Genomic DNA, 22,314 nt, shown 5'->3' on the forward strand with positions numbered 1-22,314 from the left:
ACACTAATCACTCCGTGCAATAGACATAAGATTTCCCTCAACTTTATCAGAAAGCAATATTTGGTGTAAATATTAACTTTAAAAAGTTTTTTTGCACTTCAACCATTAAAGATTATCTATAATTATATATAATTATGTATAATGGTTATAGGGACTATGTATGATTATGTATGATTGTCATAAATTGTGCATATAACAATGCATAATGATTACAAGTGTTATTTATAATTATGTATAATGGTCATCAGGATTATATATAATTATGTGTAATGGTGAAATGGGTTATATATAATTATGTATAATGGTGAAATGGGTTATATATAATTATGTATAATGGTGAAATGGGTTATATATAATGGTGAAATGGGTTATATATAATTATGTATAATGGTGTAATGGGTTATATATAATTATGTATAATGGTGAAATGGGTTATATATAATTATGTATAATGTCCCAAAATTATATATAATTATGTATAATTATAGTATAATTGGACTAATCCCTAGAGACCCATTGACGCTTTCCGCATATTCATTACCCTTCGATATGTACTCAATAAAAATATGAAGTTGATCGGGTAAAGCATTTCGGAGTTATGGACTCGAGTCCAGAATTAGAGTGTTTTTCCATAATTAAAAAGACGCCTGTTGTCAGTAAATAATGTAATTGTAGCTGAATTGCACTGTTGACAGTACATGTAAGCACTTGACTCTAAACATCACGTGTCTACAATTCATTATGATCGTACTTATTGTTTTAAATGGATTGTTTTAAATTGGAGTTTAAATCTTTCATTACCAGTAAAACATCCATTTGTTATTACCTGCATCAGGTTCTTTCCTGTTCCGGGGCACGGGGTCCAGGAGAGGGCGGCAGGAAACGGGACGGTCGCAGACGGGCACAAGGACGTTTCCGCACAGGGCAGCTATGAGCAGACAGAAGGGTCAGACACAAGCAGGCACAAAGATTCCGCTGCAGTGGGCAGGAGTGAAGTGCCCGTAGCAGACGACACAGTTGGGAGTAAGCACGAGTTAGACAGGCATGAGAATAGTGGTGCAAAGGACAGCCTAGCGTTGCCTGAGGCCAGCCCCGTGTGGAAAAGGTTGTCCCAAGAGGAGGCCAAGCAGAAACTGAAGGAGACGCTTGCAAAGAAGCAGGCGCAGAAAGCAGCAGACAGCCGCGAGACAGCGTCTGGGGATGAAGGTGATACAGTGGAAGAGTTGGAGAAGGAAAAACGTGGCTTGAATGTAACGGAAGAGGATTCTTTAACAGGCATTCCTGAGGAAGTTCCAACCAATCAGGGCTCTCCTAGGAGGGAGGCTGTTCCAGCAAGCGGGCTCACTCCCTCCGACCTGAGCTTGGCAAGTTCCTCCACGAGTTACGAGAACATCCCGGGCCAGCAGTGGGACAGCACCAGCGAGTCGGCTTCCTCAAGGTCGGTCTCAAGGTCAGAGACAGCAGAAAACTTGGTGGAACTCTCCAGGACTACAGAACACTCCAACAGTGAAATCCAACACGAAAAGAATATAGTCAGCCTCCAGATAACGAGAGTAGGGTCAAACGCTGAGAGTGACAGGTCGGAGGTCGAAGGTCAAGGCATAGGTCAGAGGTTATCTGAAGGTGAGCTGCAGGACACGACCTTGACGGATCTGACCAGCGTGACGAGCATGGACAGCCTCAGCGCCCTGTCCAGCCCTGCCGCCGAGGACCCCGCGGAAACAGTTCCCGCGGAGACGGTTGCCATGGAGACAGTGGCAAAGGAGCATGCTGGGAAGAGCATGTCGAACTCGGTGCACGTTGAGAAGACGATGGTGGTGGAGTACCGGCCGGAGTCGGCAGAGATCGTTCGGAGACGCGGTGCGGGCGCCGCAGAGGGCGAGATCTCACCGGCAAGCACGGAGAAACTCCTACAGGATCTGCAGCCGTTCGCTGGTAAGGGGGATCTGTTTCATGTGTCATATTACGGTTAGTGTACATGTAGTGGTATAGTTATTGGATCTGCAGCCGTTCGCTGGTAAGGGGGTCTGTTTCAGGTGTCATGGTTAGTACGTGTAGTAGTATAGTTATTGGATCTGCAGCCGTTCGCTGGTAAGGGGGATCTGTTTCATGTGTCATATTACGGTTAGTGTACATGTAGTGGTATAGTTATTGGACCTGCAGCCGTTCGCTGGTAAGGGGGTCTGTTTCAGGTGTCAAATTACGGCTAGTGTACATGTAGTGGTATAGTTATTGGATCTGCAGCCGTTGGCTGGTAAGGGGGTCTGTTTCAGGTGTCATGGTTAGTACGTGTAGTAGTATAGTTATTGGATCTGCAGCCGTTCGCTGGTAAGGGGATCTGTTTCAGGTGTCATGGTTAGTACATGTAGTAGTATAGTTATTGGATCTGCAGCCGTTCGCTGGTAAGGGGGTCTGTTTCAGGTGTCATGGTTAGTACGTGTAGTAGTATAGTTATTGGATCTGCAGCCGTTCGCTGGTAAGGGGGTCTGTTTCAGGTGTCATGGTTAGTACGTGTAGTAGTATAGTTATTGGATCTGCAGACGTTCGCTGGTAAGGGGGTCTGTTTCAGGTGTCATGGTTAGTACGTGTAGTAGTATAGTTATTGGATCTGCAGCCATTCGCTGGTAAGGGGGTCTGTTTCAGGTGTCATGGTTAGTACGTGTAGTAGTATAGTAACTGTTATTGGATCTGCAGCCGTTCGCTGGTAAGGGGGTCTGTTTCAGGTGTCATGGTTAGTACGTGTAGTAGTATAGTTATTGGATCTGCAGCCATTCGCTGGTAAGGGGGTCTGTTTCAGGTGTCATGGTTAGTACGTGTAGTAGTATAGTTATTGGATCTGCAGCCGTTTGCTGGTAAGGGGATCTGTTTCAGGTGTCATATTACGGCTAGTACGTCATGTACAAGTCATGTAGTTGTGTTGTTTGTCCATGCATGTGATTGACAAAAAACATAAGACCGAGGGAAATGAATGGACTTGTCTATGGAGCAATCTGTTGAGAGTTGCAGCCAGTCACTGGTAAGGGGGTTCAGAATAATATGATTATACTGTTATTCATTTTTGGTAGTATTTGTCCATTAGTTCAGGCTAGAATTAAAAAGAAACTCAAAGAGACAATTGAATGGAATCATCTGTTGAGCTTGACAGTCCACTGACACGTGCTCAGTACTACAACATTGCATGAATTTTGAGTTTTGTGTCTACTAATAAGTTTTTGGTGATGACAATTAGCTCTAAACCACTCTTTGCAGTAGCAAGTTATGGATCTTTTCAGTTCCGCTACCATTGAGTCCTGTGCATGTGTTAGCATTTGTTTAACCTTAACTTGCTGGTGTCTTCTTTTCTTAAAGTGTGAATAATAAAATCTGGAAGTACGACTGTCGTGTGTTACATGTACTCTATTCATCAGTCTCTTTCACTTCCCTCTTGTAAACCACCCAGGAAAAAATCACTGTGAGTATTCAATTTGACAAGTACCCAACTTCTCTCAATTTCTTCTCACTCTGTCACTGTCTTTTTTCTTTAGTGTACATGTATATCTTCTGTCTTCAAATCCAGTTTAATCTCTATTTATTAAATCAACATCGCAGACTACACTTGAACTGTAGCACCTCTGTATATCTTTGATTTTAGGATGCAGGATTCTCACCAGGATTTTTTCACAGATGCAACTAATCTTCTTTCGCACAATCTTTATCAATGTACAATATGGCCTACATCCTAAATAGTACATGTATTTTTTTGTGTTCTACCCAGCACTTTGTCATGGCTCCAACCCCAAGACACAAAGCCGCGTGTCGTCCATTCTGTACGAGTCTGTGCTGAAACAGGAGATGGAGAACGAAGGTACGATGTCACGTCTTCTGCTCCCTTTTCACTTCATCACAAATTGTTTCAGGTTTACCTGTGTGTGTGTGTGTGTGTATTATGTTTGTGCTTGTGTGTGTGTGGGTATGTTTGTGTGCATGTGTAACATGCATGTATGTCTGTTTGTGTGACTGTGTTTGCGTATGTGTGAGTGCATGCTTGTGTATGTACAAACATGTATGTGTGCGTGCGTACGTGTACCTTGTGTGTGAGTGTTCATGTGAGTGTGCATGCATGTGAGTGTATGTAAGCGCGCATGTGTGTGTGTATGTGTGTGTGTGTGTTTGTGTGTGTGAATGATATTAATGAAATATTTTGATACCATGCTATATTCCACCACCCATTTTCCCAAACGTACAGAAAAGATTTACATTTAAATCCTTACACATAGTCACATTTTGTTCCCTTTTCCTGGGAAGGTTCAGAATCGGAGCTGACGTCCACTGAAGATCGGGACAGCGCTAGTTCCTCCGACGCCTCCCCGTTCCCCTCCCCTAGTCCGAGCTCGCCGGGCATGCCGGACTTCGACGCCATCATCGCGGAGACAGCAGAGCTCAGCGCTGACAGCAACGGGGCGAGGGAACGCGAGGACAGCGGGTTTGAACAGCCCGTGGACGAAACGGCAGAATGGGACCAGGTGGGAAAGTTTATGGCACCAACATAATACTTTATTATAGACTCTTTGCAGACCGGCTGCATTGCAAGGAGCTTACAATAGGCAGAGGTGAATCGCAAGGGTCTGGCTGGAGTGGTTGCCAGAAAGTCTTATCTGCAGGTAGGGCTGGGTACCGGTACAGAAAATTCAGGTCCAGGTCCGGTTCAGGTCCAGAGGATTAGGTACAGGTCCGGACCTGAACCTGGACCTGATGCAGTATGACTCATACCAATGGTCCATTTCACTACAAAGAAATCTGTTTGGTGGAGAATTAGACTTACACTGGCGTTTTAAAATCCTTCAACGCTAACTGCACCTGTGCGATTGGCTGTAAAACTTGGTAGAAATTACTATAAACTCTACTCTACTTCACTCTTGTTATTCTCTTCCACCTGCAAGCGCCAAAACGTGTGAATGCCTAATGAAATAATCTGTTAATTTTCTAATCGGTCCAACATCCGGTTCACCTAATTTTTTCAGGTCCGGTTTTTCTGGACCGGTCCAATGAGGAAAACCGGTTTTGCACCGGTACGTTGTACCGATACCCAGCCCTATCTGCAGGACAACCCAAACCAAAGCTAGGTACTCATTTCCAAGCTCTGAGTAAAGGGAAAATTGTGTTAAGTGCCTTTCCCAAGTGCAAGGTTGTACATTTTGTACATGTACACAAATTTTATCCAACTTTTTCTACTTCAGACGTTACACTCAAAGCTCATATCTACAAGGAATCATTTGTTCCTAAAATAAACTCTATATTATATAGGAAATCTCAAAACTTAAAGGTCCAGAAAAAAGGACATGATTGTTCGAATGTCTGGTACTTTCACCATTCTAAGACATTTCCAGCTCTACTAGTAATTCTTTTTTCCCTCAGATCGCCAGTATCATGTCATCGTTCGGTGGTGGCCTGGTGAGAGAGTCCGTGTACACTGCAAAGCTGGAGGGCAACTTCCAGCAGCTCATCAGAGGTGAGCAGAGACTTCTAAACTTCAGTTTAATAGTCAAAACTCAGGGGAAACACTGGAGAAACGCACCCAGCAGAAGAGAAGATATCTCCTGTGTGTATCATCCCTTCTTCCCTTGTCAGAGGGTTCCTAATGTTTGCTTTATTAGTACGTGGGAACTCAGGGGAAACACACCCAGCAGAAGAGGAGATATCTCCTGTGTGTATCATCCCATTCTTCCCTTGTCAGAGGGATCCTAATGTTTGCTTTATTAGTACATGGGAACTCAGTGGAAACACACACAACAGACGAGGAGATATCTCCTGTGTGTATCCCTAGTCACAGGGTTCTTAGTGTTTTAGTATTAGTAGTAGTAGTTACTGTTACTACTGTCAGTACTATCCAGTACTTGATTATACTGCTGCTGGGGTCCCTGACACAGCAGTAGGCAGCAGTCGGTTAGTCTTCACACCGCGCTTCCATGGATATATATGCGAAAGGTTTCCTAATTGCCAATTAGAGACTATGATTCTTAAGTGTTTCACCATGGTAATCATAATCAGAACTCCAGTTAGAAGCTCATGGTAATCATAATAAGACTTCCAATACTAAGTTCAATTAGTAGAAACTCAGCAGAAGAGTAGATATCTCCTGTGTGTATCATCCCTTTCTTCCCTTGTCAGAGGGTTCCTAATGTTTGCTTTATTAGTACATGTAGTAGTTACAGTACTATCCAGTACTTGATTATACTGCTGCTGGGGTCCCTGACACGGGTAGACAGCAATCGGTTAGTTCTAACACTGCGCTTCCATGGATATCTGAAAGGTTAGATACTGTGATTCCCATGCAGGGCTCGAAATACTGGGTGCATGTGCACCCAGGTGCACCCAAAATTGGAGCTGTGCACCCAATTATTTTCTGTGGGTGCACAGGGTGCACCCAAATATTTCCTTGGGTTTATGTATGTACAGATATCAAAGTATACTAGTATACATCATATTCTTGACATCTAAGTGTTAGAAACATAATGAAAATGTCATGGTACTTGTTTAAGAATATGATAGCTTTTATCTTTCAAGTTTCATTTTTAGGTTATTACTTAAATTTAAGTGGTGCACCCAAAAAGTTTTCGGTGCACCCAATTTTTTTAAGCTGGGTGCACCAGTGCACCTAATCCCAAAAATGAATTTTGAGCCCTGCCATGTGTTTCTCATGTTTTTCATGGTAATCAATCACTCCTAGGAGGAGAGCATATTGTAGTTTAAGCAGACAGCAGGCTGGCAGGTGCTAGACTTGTGTTTCTGTGGGTGGAGTAGTTGGTCTGGTAAGTTATAAACCTCAAGTTTGGTTTGGGAGTGGCCGCAGTAGCTGGAACTGCAGCAGTAGATGTTTTGTGTGTACTTGAATGTCTAACCCTGTTGATTTAATTTCCAACAGATTTTTTTATTTTTTTTTCCTTGCAGGTGTGTCCAACCCCCGCACAGTTGGGGAGTGGCTGCAGCAGCTGGAACTGCAGCAGTACGAGAATGTCTTCATCAGTCACGGCTTCGACAACCTCAAGTTCATGGTGGGTATATGGCCAGACTGGGTACCATCCGGGTAGTCCATGTAGTTTGCTGTGGTATTTATTATACACTCTATACAGTCGCTTCTCGCTCTGACTTTTATCATACACTATGTACAGTCGCTTCTATGCTATTCCGTCTGGGAACCCTGACATCTCTAACACCTGGAATTGTCCAAATTTTGGTCAGTATCAGACAGTAGCCTGGGTACCATCCAGGTAGTAGTTTGCTCGTACGTAACACATGGTTCATGTACGACTCGAGTAAATTGTCTCTCTGAGTATTTAACTCTTGTTGACTTGAGTTTGGGAGTTGCTGGAGGTGTTTCAAGGAGGGCGCGTTGAATCTGTGTTGGATTAAATGTACCGGGAGAAGGCTATAATCTGTTTGTTGATTCCTCAGTCTGAAAGGTCTACTCTTATTCCGGCTAGCATGGTGATATCCGATGTGTATTAAAATTTGAACGTGTTCACCTTATTTCCTTGACCTGTTTTCCAGAGAGGAAGTATCCTGGAGGACCTGTTAGAGATGGGCGTAGTGATATTCAATGTTTTCACCTTATTTCCTTCATCTACATCTACATGGTGCTGGGCAATGCCCCTCGTGGGACTTTGTGCCCAGGGCAGTGAGGTTGCCCTAGCATGACCAGTGGTGGTCCATGAAAAGCAGTGTTAGTCACTGATAGGAGCTTACCCTGATAAAAGAACACATAGATAGATATTAAATAAGACAAAATTGTGAAGTTTGACTTGACTGGTTTTTCAGGGAGGAAGCATCCTGGAGGACCAGGACCTGGTAGAGATGGGTGTGGCGGACCCCGCCCACCGCGAAGCCATCCTCTCGGCCACGGCATCCCTCCCCACCCTCCTCCCCATGGGTGAGGGGGAGGGGGAGCACCACTCGCCCGTCCCCGAGAGTATCGAGGAGTGGCTGGAGTCCCTGGAGCTGCCGGAGTACGGAGAATACTTCACCAAGCACGGCGTCATCTCCATGGACAGGGTCAGGAAAATGTGGGAGGTCGAACTCAATGTAAGTGTAGATTGTTGTAATCCCTACAGCTTAATATGCATTTAATGTTTCAAACAACAACAATTTTAATTGATAGTTTATTGTTGTAGTTGTTTGCAACATGAAATGCATAAGCTGTAGGGAGTACTAATCACCAAAAATGATATCATATCCATGGACAGTAAAATGTAGGAGGTTGAACTTAACGTAAGCAAAGATTGTTGTTGAATTGATTTTTTTTGTCTGCAACATTAAATGCATTTAGCTGTAAGGATAACTTACTGAAAACGACGTCATATCCATGGACAGGGTTACGTGTAGGTCAGGGTTAGGTTAGGGTTAGGGCTAGGTTAGGGTTGCTTTGTCTTACATTTTTATGACTTTTGTACATTATGTTATAATGTTTCGTAGGTGCTGGAGATCATTACTTTGGGTAGGGTTAGGCCTAGGGTTAGGTTTGGGTTACTTTGTCTTACATTCCCATGGTCATTTGTGCATTTAGCCAACAGGTGTGAACATGCAATGAAGATTATTATTATTATAATTATAATAATGTTTTGTAGGTGCTTGAGATCACGACTTTAGGCCACAGGAAGAGAATCCTGGCGTCGATCGGTGAGCGGGAGCGGGACGAGATGCCGGAGGAAATGTCACCAGAGGAGACAACGGTAAATTCCTCCGTACCCTTATTTTTGCTCCACCCAGAAGGGGGTAGTGTACCTACATGTAGGGATATGTACATGGGTACCAATTACAGTACCCTGAAAATTATTTAAATACTCCCGAACCACTGTGGCTGCCCAGAAAGAGAAGTCCCTGTCCAGCATCGCATTTCTCATGCTGTTTGGCACAGAATATCAATGTACACATAACTTTACTTGTCATGTGAATAGACTTAAACTGATTAAGTAACAAAGTTTCTAACTTATTCTGTTGCTGAAAGCAAAATTGTTATTCCTTGAAACCACAATCATCCAACTTGAGCATTCGAAAGATATGGAAGAATTTGGCATTGCCATTGAAATCAGTACCATCTTTGTAGTTGAGATATTTAACTCAGCCTTTACCTAAAAATCTGTGACTTTCAATGATTATTCGGAGTAACCGGCATCTAAAAACGTTTGCAAAATGCTTGAATCTCCTTTTGGTATGGAGTCCTCTTTCTAAGACATTTCCTGCTGTAGTCTAGACTGCCTAAAGATCATTGAATCTCCTTCAGGTGTGGAGCACAAGTCCTCTTTCTAAGACATTGGAGCACAAGTCCTCTTTCTAAGACATTTTCTGCTCTACTATCATGATAGTGCCTAACAATCCTTGTTGTATCTCCTTCAGGTGTGGAGCACGAGTCGAAGACATTGTCTGCTCTACTTAAATAGTGCCTAACAGTCCTTGTTGTATCTCCTTCAGGTGTGGAGCACGAGTCCTCTTTCTAAGACTGCGACGGAGTCCCTGCCCTCCCCAGAACCATCCCCCATCCAGGAGGTCGACCTTTTCAAGGACTACACCAATGTCAAGTCTAAGTACCAGCCCACCGTTCCTCCCCGACCGTCGTCGGGCGGTAACACATCGCCACGACCCCCCATTCCGCCAAAACCCTCCAGGAAACAGGTACGCTACCAGAAACGCCTTTCTTGTTCGTTCTTAAATGAAGAAAAGTTGTCTTCCAGAAAGAAAATTAAACGGAAAAAAGAAAAAGAGACAAGAGACATTAAATTTTATATATTATGTATATGTTTTCTCCCTTTTAAAAGAAACATTTTTTCGCATTTGTGTAATGTATGGACATTTTTTATTGCTGTGCATGGGAACATGCCTTTGGGTTTCTACATTTTTTTGTAGAGTTAATCTCTTATATATATAATGAACAGATAATATGTTGGTATTGTAAATGATGAAGTTACAAATCAAGCTATCATAGAATTTAACATTCAGAATGTTTTTCCCCAGGCACCCTTGCCAGTGGAAGATCCGGAGTTGGTCCTGAGAGCCCCGAACGAGGCCACGACAACGGCACCAATTCGTAGCTGGAGACACACGCCCGACGTTCTCATCAAGGGACACTGTAACTATATGGCACATGTAAGTCACAAAATATGTCAAAACATTATATATGTCAAAATGATAGACATCCAGGTAATAAGATATGCCAAACTCAAGCAACTTGAAATGATATGAAAACTACGATGATATACATAACGTAGCTGCAGGACTGTCTAGAATGATGTCTAGATGAACAAAATAAGAATAAACTGTTCTCCAACTCAAGAAATCTCAATCATCGGAATTTTTGACTGAATCATTCGGCCTCTGTCAGCTTAGTTCTGTAGACACCTGATTTTTCTGCATACAGTCAAACCTGTATTAGGGGCCACCTCTACAGAGGGGCCACCTGTCCATAGTGGCCACTTTTTGTCGGTCCCTTGGGTATTTTATCTACAAGTTACCACCTCTATACAGAGGCCACCTGTCTATAGTGGCCAAATTTGTCCGGTCCCTTGAGTGGCCGCTATAGACAGGTTTGACTGTATTTTTTTTTGTGTGACTTTTGTGTCCACACTGGGTCACAGATAGCTGCAGCAGGGTTCTAGCTAGGATGAAATTTGAGCGAGGGAGCGAAGCGACCAAGCACGAGGGCGCGAAGCGACCAAGCACGAGGGCGCGAAGCGACCGAGGGGGGGATGGTGTGGAAGGGGGGCCTTCCCCCCTTCCACGGTATGGAGCTTTTGGAAATATAAAATTGAAATGGGCCATTCTTAGGGACCTATAAAAGGAAAATTGTTGTTTTCTCAATATGTATTCTTGATGGGTAATTCTTATACTTTTGCATCTTGTCACTGTGTTACCCTTACAAAGGACCTTGTCACAAGATCTTAACTCATACATAGAAACAAAAAATTAACAGGTAAACCTAGAAACAGGTAAGTAACATCATTTTACTAAAAGTTACTAGAGAGTCAAATCAAAGTTAAGAATTAATTTCAAAAGTCTGTAATCATTTCTACATACATTTCCAAATTTGCTTAGACTTCCTCAATGTTCCTCCATTTCCATACAATGTTCAGAATACTGTATTCAATTTCATGGCAGTGGGAACAATGTTTACAATGCTTGAAAAAAGAATGGCTACATCACACTGTCAAAATCTTAACATGTTTATCAATGTAAGCCACTCTACCTCTCTTGTAAATCAATTCCAGAAATTTAGTGAGAGAAAGAACACAGAACACACTTAACATTTTACACCTCCCCCTACATGTCATATCGTATTGCTGATTCCTCTGCAGGCACTACCAGAAGATAGAAAGAAAACACGTTCCTTTGAGACACACCAAATATGGTTTAATGTATTCATCTAAGAGGCGGGTCTCTCCAGGGAAATTCATTCCCACAGCTTGTATGCACAATGCTCCTCCCACTGCACTGGGGCCGTGCTGGCGGCAAAACTTTTTAGAGGCTAAAGAGACTTGACTCCGCCCACTGCACTGGACAGTCTCTGGCACCAGCCTGCTGGCAGTGCAGACTCCGCCCTTTTGGGGGTGTTGTCTAGTCAGGTTTACTTTTGGGGAGGACAAACGGCCTTTGGAATTTCCAAAACAAAGACTGAACTGACAATATCTGATGATTAAATGACAAAAACAAATGCTCATAAAGCATATCTGATGGTAACAGTGCTCCAACTTTTTAAAAATATTTCACATTATATATTGTTAGTTTAGTTTTTACTTTGATAAAATGACCAAAAGTATCTGCTACTGTGACGAACTTTTTCAACAGCCTCCCACGGCCTGATCGGGACGTGCCAAGTGTATGAGGGACAAGTGTCTGATTATTATTTTTTCTATCCTTAAAAATTATTAATGCAGTTTAGTGAGGGTAGGCGCGCAAGTTACGAGGAAAAAGCGTTGAGGACGAGGAGGAAACGTATTTGTAGTTGTAGTTGTTCAAGTTCCACCAAAAAGATTGTCATACAAGGACACTCCCTCGGCAAGTCGTAATAAGCCAGTCTAGCCCAAATATGGCTCTGGGCTTGCCACATATGGGAGGGCAACATGAAGACCCGCCTCGGCCGTGCGCTCTGTGCACATGGGACCTGATAAGTCACGCCAGGCAGCGCCCACACATGTATTTGTGTTTTGCTCATTGCGATTCCCTCTGAAACAACTGAAACCAACGTTTTTTACATTTGATCTGGCATTATTGCACAAATAAATACAGTCAAAATGCCGCTACTTTGTATTGAAAATAAGCGTAGCGGCCCCAAAATGAGCGTAGCGTTCCAAAATTTTAACGTAGCGGGCCGCTACGCAACTTTGCGCTAGCTAGAACCCTGGTGCAATTTGGTCAAAAATTCCAGTGAGTGGAAATTTCTTGAGTTGTAGAACAGTTTATTTTTCTAATTACGTAAGTTAGATTCTACCAACTTCCATGCAAATCTCATGATTGTGTTTCTGTTCCATGGCAGTATCTCGGGTCCATGCTGGTGACAGATGTAAGAGGCACCGTGTCCACAAGACAAGCCTGCGCAAAAATGAAGGTGAATACTTCTAGGGATGTGTAGTAACTACCTAAACATCAGGTACAGGTACAGGAACCGGTCACAGAGGTTTAGGTACAGGTGTGGACCTTTACCTGTACCTGAACCACCTGAAGAAATAAATTTTCATTGAGGACACAGGGCTCCAAATACTTTTTTTCTGCATTGAACATTGAAAATTACATGTACCTGCACCAGACAAATTTTACCTGCACCACTCTGAATTTAGGAAGTATGGATCGTACTAAAATTGTTAAGGAATTTTCTTTAATTATTATTTTATAGGCAGTAACAGTCAATGCAGCTAATAACAATCCACATACACTACATCATCTGACATTTATGTATAAAACCCAGTACATGGACCAGTGCAGGTAGACACCAGAAATACCTGCACAGCTCCAATTTTACCTGCACTAACCTGCATAAAAAAAATTATGCAGGTGGTATTTCGAGCCCTGGGACAGATATACAAATAAACAGTTAATAGAATATCATCTGAGGCTTCAGGTTACCCGGGGCACCCCTCAATGTACCTCGATGTACAAGTTTATTTGTTACCGGGTCCCGGGTTCATTTTAAGTCCAACTTAAGTTCAACCTTGGGCTCGGCACAATACCCAAGGAGCCGCAAGGTACCCTACGGGGCCACGTACATGTAGGGGTCACGCCTGAAAGTGCAAAAGAAAGCCAGTGTCCGGCAAGGCCCCTTTTTTCCAATTGGGACTGTAGCCTTAGAGTGTGCAGGGTTGGACAAGTCCACTAGCCCTATTGTCCTCGGCAAGTGAGAGTGCTGTTTGGGCAAGTCCTAACTCACTTGTCCGATAAGTACAATTTTTCCATGAGAGAGATTTTGATATACTTGTTAGTGGTTACCTTTCACATCCATTGCATCAAGCATTGGTCAACACAGTAGAATAGAGGCAGCAATAAAAGAATTCCTTTGTCGGATTTGAAAATACTTAGAGACAAATGTCATTTAAAATGTCCGGACAAGTGAAAAGTCAATTTTCTATGTACTTGCCCAATAGGACAAGTGAATTTTAGAAAACTTGTCTGACCCTGGTGTGTGAAAGTAATCTCAATAGCATAAAATAGAATTTTCTTTTTTTTTTTGCCTGACAGAAATCCACAGAGCAGATGCAGAAGGTGCCCACCATCATCCTCTCCATCTCTTACAAGGGAGTCAAGTTCATCGATGCCAAGTCAAAGGTCAGTCCAGAAACGTGACGCTTGGTCACGGGTTTAGCTTTGGCATTCTTGTCTTAAGCTAAGGGCACAACCCGCCGTACTACCAAAACGTGGGCAATCTTTTAGGATTCGTAAGGTGTAAGTACCGCCTCCGCACGAACTCGTTGGGAATCTGACGAATTTTGGAGCACGCAGACACGCTTTACGTGCAGGCAAAACTTTGTGTGCCTTCGGGCTGCGAATTCGCCCCCCGTACGAGCCAGTACGTGCAACGCGCCTGCCCTGTACAGCCTGAATGTTTTCAGAAATATTTGGCGGACGTGGCTTCCCTAAAAAACGTACGGACAAATTGCATGTACGGCGGGTTGTGCACTTAGCTTTAGTGCCACCACATGGCTCAGGGTTCTAGCCAGGATTTTATTTTAATGGAATGGTAGCAAAGCGACCAATCAGAAAGGTGGCGTGGAAGGGTCTTGTCCCTTGGCCTAATAAGAATTCCATTGCTCAGGTAGTGAAAATGCATATAACAGTGACATTAAATGAATTTTCGGCAAGTGAAAAATCGTTTCGGGCAAGTAAATTTTTATATGCTTGCCCGATAGGACAAGTGAATTTTAGAAAATTGTCCAACCCTGCTAATATGATGTTATGAATAAACAATAAACAATAATCCATATAGCAAGGTTCTTCTAACGTTTCGGTGTCTGTCAGACACCATCATCAGGGTTTGCATGGCTGGATACGATTCTCGCTGCTAGCTATAATGTAGGTGGCTCTGCAGCAGCAAGAATGCCATCCCAAACGTGGCTCAGCTTGTATCCCCCCTCATCTCTGTTCATGACCGGAGCTGACTTCCTCATCCAGACTGCCTCCTTTATCCAACATGTTCTCTGTTTGTCTCTCTGTCTAGCCCCCTCCCGAACGTTGGAAGTAAGTTCTCATTGGTTGTACCTTACTGTATGAATAATTGCCAAAGTTATTTATGGAACAAACAATAATGTTTTTCAGATGATGGTGAGTGAGCATGAGATTCGGAACATCTCCTGTGCTGCGCAGGACGCAAACGACCTTCACGTGTTTGCCTACATCACCAAGGACATGAAGACGGGGAAACACTACTGTCACGTCTTCAGCGTCAACAGTCAGGTACAATGAACTTCATTTATATAATTATATTATTTCTACTATGAAAAAATACTCTTTACCTAGTAGACGTAACCAACATAGGAAAAATAGTTTATGTTTTACGCAAAGTCTCAGCGGATTCTGTCCGACTTGTTAACATAACGGACCCGTCTACTACAGCTTATGGGACGGGATGTTGGAAGCACGTGACTGCCGAGACGAGGGGCGACACAGGTTATCTGGTTATTTCATTGTGTTTTGTCTGGAGGTAAAAAACTTTTCCTGCCCACAGAACCTTGGGTAGATGATTATTCTGAAGCTGGGCCACTGGACTATGCACAGTGTACAATGATGTATACGATGTTCACACAGGCTGTCTTGCATTTTTTGCTAGTGTTTTGTTTGAACAAAAACTATTTCCTGTCCACAGGACCTTGGGTACGAGATAATCCTGACACTAGGACAGGCATTTGAGATCGCCTTCCAGATAATACAGCGTGGAAAGGCGAAGCGGTCGGCGCTGGCGATGGAATAAACAAACAAACAAACAAAGTTAACAACTTTTTCCCGTCAACAGGATCTTGGGTACGAGATAATCCTGACGCTCGGACAGGCGTTCGAGATCGCCTTCCAGATGATTCAGCATGAGAAGGCGAAACGTTCTGCTCTGGCGATGGAATAAACAAACAAACAAATAAACAAAGTAACAACCTATTTCCTGTCCCACAGGACCTTGGGTACGAGATAATCCTGACTCTAGGACAGGCGTTCGAGATCGCCTTCTAGATGATACAGCGGGAAAAGGCAAAACGTTCTGCTCTGGCGATGGAATAAACAAACAAACAAACAAACAAACAAAGTAACAACCTTTTTTCTGCCCACAGGACCTTGGTTACGAGATCATCCTGACTCTGGGGCAGGCATTTGAGATTGCCTTCCAGATGATACAGCGCGAGAAGGCCAAACGGTCAGCCCTGGCGATGGAGCGGCAGCTGAGCAGCGGGAGCGACCGGTCCGCCAAGTGGTCCACCAGCAGCCAGGGGTCACAGGTACGGAGCTTCTTGTTCAGGCAGCACAGAGGCAATATGTGGGGTTCGACGGATTGCAAATTTCTTTGTAGCAAGGGTTTATACCCGACGTTTCAGTGACTGCCGGACACCCCTTTCTCAGGCCAGTGCTTACTGGGTCCAACTTTGCCCGGCAGCTACATGTAAGTGTCAAATTTGTATCACCCATCAAATTTATTTTCGCCCTTTCCAACACAGGAAACCTCTTGCCCACCACAAAACCTTAATTTTTCATGTACAAAATGGCTTATATTCTATATTAGGCCAGAAATGTGTTGTCGAAGTAGTAAATGGCATTATTGAATGCTGTTCAAATTTTTGCTGACCAAACAAGAGATTCAAATGGATTTTTGGCATAGACCGTTGCTCTGAAAGTCCCTGAAGGAGGCTACATACTTAAAGCTGATATGCTTCAGAATTTTCTAACTACCAAATTGTAGTGGATTTCTTGCCTTTTTTCTCACGCCAGTCTGGGTATGAACCTGTCATGTTGCCTCTGTGCATTTTAACCAATGTTACCATTATGATATAACTTATGCATGACCATAACCATTTTAACATTCCACCTTTTAACAACCTCCATCAAGGCAATACTGTCCTATAACTTCAGCATAACATGATTGTGTAAGTCCTTCTTTCAGATACCAGTTGAGTATGCAGAGTGTTTCCCATTTTCTGCCTGCACTCGACTTTGTCACGAATACAAGAACTTTGAATTTGGCTTTTATTTTTAACATCCAGTCTTTTGAAGCCAATGACTTTGCTGATTTCTGTACAGTAAGCTCTTCGAATCCTGCAATACTTAACAAATAGTTGCTTTCATTGACATACAGAAAAAAAAGAAGACAACACATCTTGTGTTTTCTGGCCATTTGGGGAATAGTACTTTCATGCAGCGAAAAGCTTGTATATTAGTCATATTTTCTATGCTTAGGTTTTCTAATATGATTAAAAAATCTTTTAAAAGATGGACAGTCACCAATATGTTCTCAAAACATATCCAGTTCGTTGACTTTAAAACTTTTGTACTTGGATGTTTAACCTTCATTGACCTAAAAAGTAAGAAAAATGGCAAACTTCTGCATATTAGTCAACCTTTCTTATACAATCGCCTTCTAAATCAGTTTATTATCTACTATCTTGTCTCCCCCTGAGCTGAGTGTTAAGTATGTCATGTATCACACCTGAACTGTTGGACTGTTGTCAGGGCTCGAAATACCACCTGCATATGCAGCTTAGTGCAGGTAAAAATTAGAGCTGTGCAGGTATTTCTGATGTCTACCTGCACCTAACCTGCACTGGTCCATGTATTGGGTTTTAGACATATTAAATGTACTATGATGTGGGTGTATATGGATTGTGATCAGCTACATTGACTGCTTCCACATATAAAGTGGTACAAGACAAAATATCAATTATGGTAACTGAGCAATTTTAGTATGATCCATACGTCCTAAGTTCATTGTGGTGCAGGTAAAATTTGTCTGGTGCAAGTAATTTTCGGTGTTACCTGCACCAGTGCAGGTATGCAGAAAAAAGTATTTCGAGCCCTGGCTGTATATACTAACCGTAGTTAAACCCACACCAGATCCCCTGTAGTGTCCCCAGTCCCTCCAATCCGAGCGGCGAGCACAAAGTTGGGCGGAGCGTCGAAGGTAGTCGTTTCAGGTGTTCCTACGTGTCAAGCGAAGGGTTTTCTCCAGGACTTGTCTTGCCAGCATTGCATCTCAGCCCCATGAGACTTATGTCATACCATCATAGTTTTCATTTCTCTCGCTTTATCTTTAGTTTAGGTAACTATTTAAATGCTAATCAATCCTACAATGACAAGTGTCATAGTATGGCGATTCGACAAGGTGGATTCACTGGAACTGGAAGCCGCGAGCTTGATTCCGGTTGTGCACACTACTGGAAAGGATTATATGAATATGACAAAGATAAAGCGAGGGAAAGACTACTATCATGTTGAATTGATTTACTAAGTTGAGACCTAACTTACAGACGATAACAGAAAAAATCTCAGACTGGAGAAAACCCTGGTCCAGCGTCCTGCTCACTTAGCTTGTTTCAATCAAAACTGCTGTCCTGTTTGCTTTGAAATGTTGTCAGTTTTGTCCTTCCCTTCTCCTGCTGTCCTGTGCTTTTAGCTACATTGTAGCAGGGCATCCTAGATATGAATTAAACGTAACATCAAGACAAGTACACATCTAGTCTCTTACGTTAACAGGTGGTCACTTATAACAGGAGTCTAAATGCTAGTCAATTGGGAAAGAGGATCCAAGAGGCTACCAAAATGTGGTGGTAGCCTCTACAAACGTACCTGTCGCTACATGTCGCTGGAAAAATAACAGAAATTGACCCAGTAGACGAATAACACTCAAGAGGAGTGTAGCCGGACAAAGATGTCGCCAACTGTACCTTTTTGGTACAGTTTTCGACCAATTTGTCTGGCATATTATTTGTCTCTTTGGCCAACTGCTACTATATTTCCAGGGACATATAGATACTAGAGTCTATATGTATTATAATTATAGCCTGGTGGTCATTTTCTGGAGAAGAAGTCTCTACATGTAACTTACAGGTTTGACTGTACCTGCGCCTCCAAACACATGTGCACTGAAAGGACTATGTTCAATAATCCATGTTGTTTGTAAACTTTCTTTTCGGTAAATTCTCCTAGTACTATGTACAAAATGTATGCTTTACATATGGCAGACCATAGGTCCTATGCTACATGTCTGTTATATACATAAAGTAATTTCAATGTTCTTATTAACTGTACACGTGCATTTTCTTTGCTTGTCTAGCTTGGTGTTCCAATGGTAAGTGTTCACAGTCCGTCAACAAAAAAATTCTCCCAGTAGGAATTATTACAACTCTGAGTTTTCTTTTCCAGTCTTCTGTAACGATGATGACAGAGGTCCCGCCGGAGTTCGCCGGGCTGAACATGTCCAAGACGTGAAGAAAAGACGAACGCTGGGCTTCTCTGCCAAACCGGGCAAGAAAACAGTCCTCTGTTACAAGTGTACCATGCTATGACATTGGGAAAAACTGTCAGGGGTATACTTTCACAGTGCTTAGGACAGGGACAGCCCTATATTCCGACAGTCCTGTGTTCCAACCGTCCTATGTCCTGACGCACCCCTATGTTCCGACACCCCTATGTTCTGACACCGGTCCCCTATATTCCGACACCACTTTGTTCTGACACCCCTATTGCACAGTTTGAAAGTCATTTCTTTGGACACTCATATATTAGTTTTAAGGGCTGTCAGAACATAGGACTGTCACTGTCTGAACATACTTAGTCTAGTACAGGAAATGCTGTTCTTTTAGGACATACATGTATAGCAGGTTATACAGTGACAGTCAAACTGACCAATGAACTCCCCATATTGATGAAAGGAGCATTTTGATTGGTTAATGTAGTTGTTAACTATTGTACTGTACAGAATGAATTTGCATATGGTGATATGTTACCCTTAAATGGCAACTAACCAATGAGCTCGCTTCATTTCCCAAATGAACATGGTGATTGGCTATTAGGTTGCCTACATGTATTATAATTGTAACTACAACAGCATATTCTGCATGGGTGTTATGTTACGCTGCAATTCAACCTGACCAATCAGCTCACCTTATTTCACAGATGAGCATTCTGATTGGTTGTGTTCAAGTTGTTTATTCTTTTGCTGGGGGACATTTTTTAATGTAGCATTTTTAAAAGACAGAGAACAAATGCAGTGTGTTACTTAATAGAATTTATAAAACATCAGAAAGAATCTTTTAATTGATATTTTTTTGTATTAAGCAATGTTTTACCTTAAAGTTTGATTTTGAGTTTGACTTTACTCAGATCCACATTTAGCTGACAATATACCTGGATGTCTAATCTTCACAATGCAATTATCAACGTGAAAAATTCAGCTTGATTTTACGATATGTTAGAATAATACAATCTTAATCTTGTGCCACAGTAAGTAATTACTTTAAAGTATGTTTCATAAGGCATGGTTAATTAAGCCAACGAGGGAATAGCATTGCTGTTAAAGTTGAGAAAAACTAAGAATTGAAATGTCCACTATACTGTGCTTAAATACTAGTACATTGAATAGTGTACCTCAGAGTCAAGTTCTTTACATGTGCATCATAGTCCAGCGGTATCCTATGGTTTGAAACTCTGGAACTTTCTCTGGACCTTCCCAACATTGACAGTAATTTGGAAGCACCGACAAACTCGTTAATTCATTAGAAAATGTTTTAGAATCTGTTAGAAAATTCCTCGTAAATGAATCCTCAGGAAGATGTAGTGGGCTGCTCAATTTTACGTTTTGCCCCCCTTTGGCAGTGTATGCACTTGTGATGCAGTTTGAAGTTGTGAGCATCATCACCACTAACACATCCTCCTATGCAGGAACATCCAACGATGAAACCGCCTGTCTGGATGTAGCCTGCTTTCTCAACCATCGCTCTTAGTTCCTGACTGCCCTGCTTATGAATATTAATGAGCTTACCCTTATATATGCGGGATCCCTTTTAAAAACTGAAAGGCCTATTCTCTGATTGGCTGACAGCTGGTTTGTGGCGACGCCCACTGGAACTAAGAGTGACGGTTGAGAAAGCAGGGTACATCCAGACAGGCGGTTTCGCTGTTGGATGTCCCTGCGTAGGAGGATGCACTAACACTACCAAGCAATAACTGTAAATATTCTGACATGTACATAAAAAAGCACACAGTACAGCTGTACACTGTGTATGTGTACCCAAATCACCTCATTCATGTTAGACATGTACTATTTAGAATCCAGTTAAGTGTAAATTAACCATTGGTCTAAGCTGTGTAAAGAGACACATTGGCTAAAATGTAAGAGGCAACGCATGTATAAATCTGTACCTTAGGCAAGCTTAGAGATTGCAGGCTAAGCTAGAATGGCTGATAACCCCCACCCTTTTCGCTGTAGTGTCAGCTTTTAGAGTTTATTTCCTCTTTTTTTTTTTTATCTCAAGTGTACAATTTTTTGTATACCATGAGTTAGCTTCGTTTTTTTTGCTTTTTTGAATTTGGGTACATTTCGTTACTTTTTAAAACATTTCAACATATCCATTCCATGTAATATAAATGTATTTTATGCTCTTTGGATTTTTTCACCAACACTGAATTACTACTAATTGAATGTGGAATCCGGAGTTTTGATTGTAATTTTGACTACAAGCTTTTTTCGTTAATGTGAGGCTGCAAGCATATTAGTGTGCTGAATAGGAAGGAAATAGGGTTTTGTGTACAAATATTCATGTTGTTGAAACATGCATTCCATAGTCTTGAAACGTCTGCCAAATTTGACAGTAAATTGAGCAGAGATGTGTATAGCCAGGAAGTTCTCATAACTAGCATGATCATCAAAAGTTGAGAATTTGTTTCATTTGACGAAATATTTAAACGATTTCACAGTTTACTACTTGGGGATCTTTTTAGTTGCACTCTGGCTCTGGTCAAAGGTGCATTCCAATAAAGTGATGATCTAATGTACTAGCAGAAGTAGCAATAGACTTTTCTCTTGCACAGTTACATATGATCATGTAGATAATGCATTGTATAAATTGTATGGCTAAGCTACATTTATGCTATATAGAGGGTGCTATGCTTGTGTACAAAGACAGCTTTTGTGCAATACACAAAATGTACATTGTGTAGTATCTATTATCAGAGCTCAAAGTGCTTTCTAGTTGGGAAACGTGGATGCAGTAACACCCCCGTGGATGAGATGTGATATTCCATGACCCATGTTGGAAATAACATTGTGGCTTAAAGTAGGACGGTACCAATGATTATTATAGGGGGTGCAATTATATGGAGAAAATTGTGGAAGGATGATGTTGTTTTTTTCTATGCATTTCAAGCACAAAGCATTTACATGTATATCACAAGTATGGTGGAATTATTGCTTTAACGGCTAGCACGGTTATAATTATGCTGAGTAGAAATAGTAACGTTGCTTACGAAGATATGTTTATTTTTGCTGAGGTACTTGGACGTACCTTCCGTGTTCAATCACATCATAATATACATTTAACAATAAAAGGTGCGAAAACCAGCAGAAAGACGGCAGAGAAGTTTTCTTTTCACATTACAGTACATACCACTAGGGACAGTTGTCATGGCCGTTTTGCCATTCTTTATCGCCAATTGACAATGAAGTGGAGGCCTGGAATGTTTTAAATCAACATGTGGTGTATTATGGACACAGCAAACAATGACTACGGGGATGCAGACGTTCATCACCACAAGTGCAGTGGCATGGGGCCGCGTGGCCGTCGGCTGAAAACAAGGAAGCAACAAAAACGTTAGGATTATGCGGCAGTA

General features: G+C 42.1%; 1 protein-coding gene across 3 annotated transcripts; it reads left to right on the forward strand.

Annotated features, from left to right (window-relative positions):
• The first annotated feature begins 835 nt into the window (after window positions 1-835).
• LOC118414620 (ankyrin repeat and sterile alpha motif domain-containing protein 1B-like) lies at window positions 836-20,392 on the forward strand. Of its 3 annotated transcripts, none has more exons than XM_035818791.1 (14): window positions 836-1,935; window positions 3,755-3,844; window positions 4,285-4,502; window positions 5,395-5,488; window positions 6,928-7,031; window positions 7,795-8,058; window positions 8,601-8,705; window positions 9,445-9,645; window positions 9,985-10,116; window positions 12,500-12,571; window positions 13,696-13,782; window positions 14,770-14,907; window positions 15,771-15,935; window positions 18,850-20,388. In XM_035818791.1, exons 1-14 carry the CDS (start codon window positions 1,671-1,673, stop codon window positions 18,913-18,915), a joined length of 2,001 nt encoding a protein of 666 aa, XP_035674684.1. In that variant the 5' UTR covers window positions 836-1,670; the 3' UTR covers window positions 18,916-20,388. The 3 variants fall into 3 exon arrangements, with proteins under 3 accessions (XP_035674684.1, XP_035674686.1, XP_035674687.1); XM_035818794.1 differs by lacking the exon at window positions 836-1,935 and adding an exon at window positions 2,692-2,704 and having other exon boundaries at window positions 18,850-20,392; XM_035818793.1 differs by lacking the exons at window positions 15,771-15,935; window positions 18,850-20,388 and adding an exon at window positions 15,616-15,689.
• The last annotated feature ends 1,922 nt before the right edge of the window (window positions 20,393-22,314 follow it).

Source organism: Branchiostoma floridae, chromosome 4 (assembly GCF_000003815.2).
Source record: "Branchiostoma floridae strain S238N-H82 chromosome 4, Bfl_VNyyK, whole genome shotgun sequence".
NCBI lineage: Eukaryota > Metazoa > Chordata > Leptocardii > Amphioxiformes > Branchiostomatidae > Branchiostoma > Branchiostoma floridae.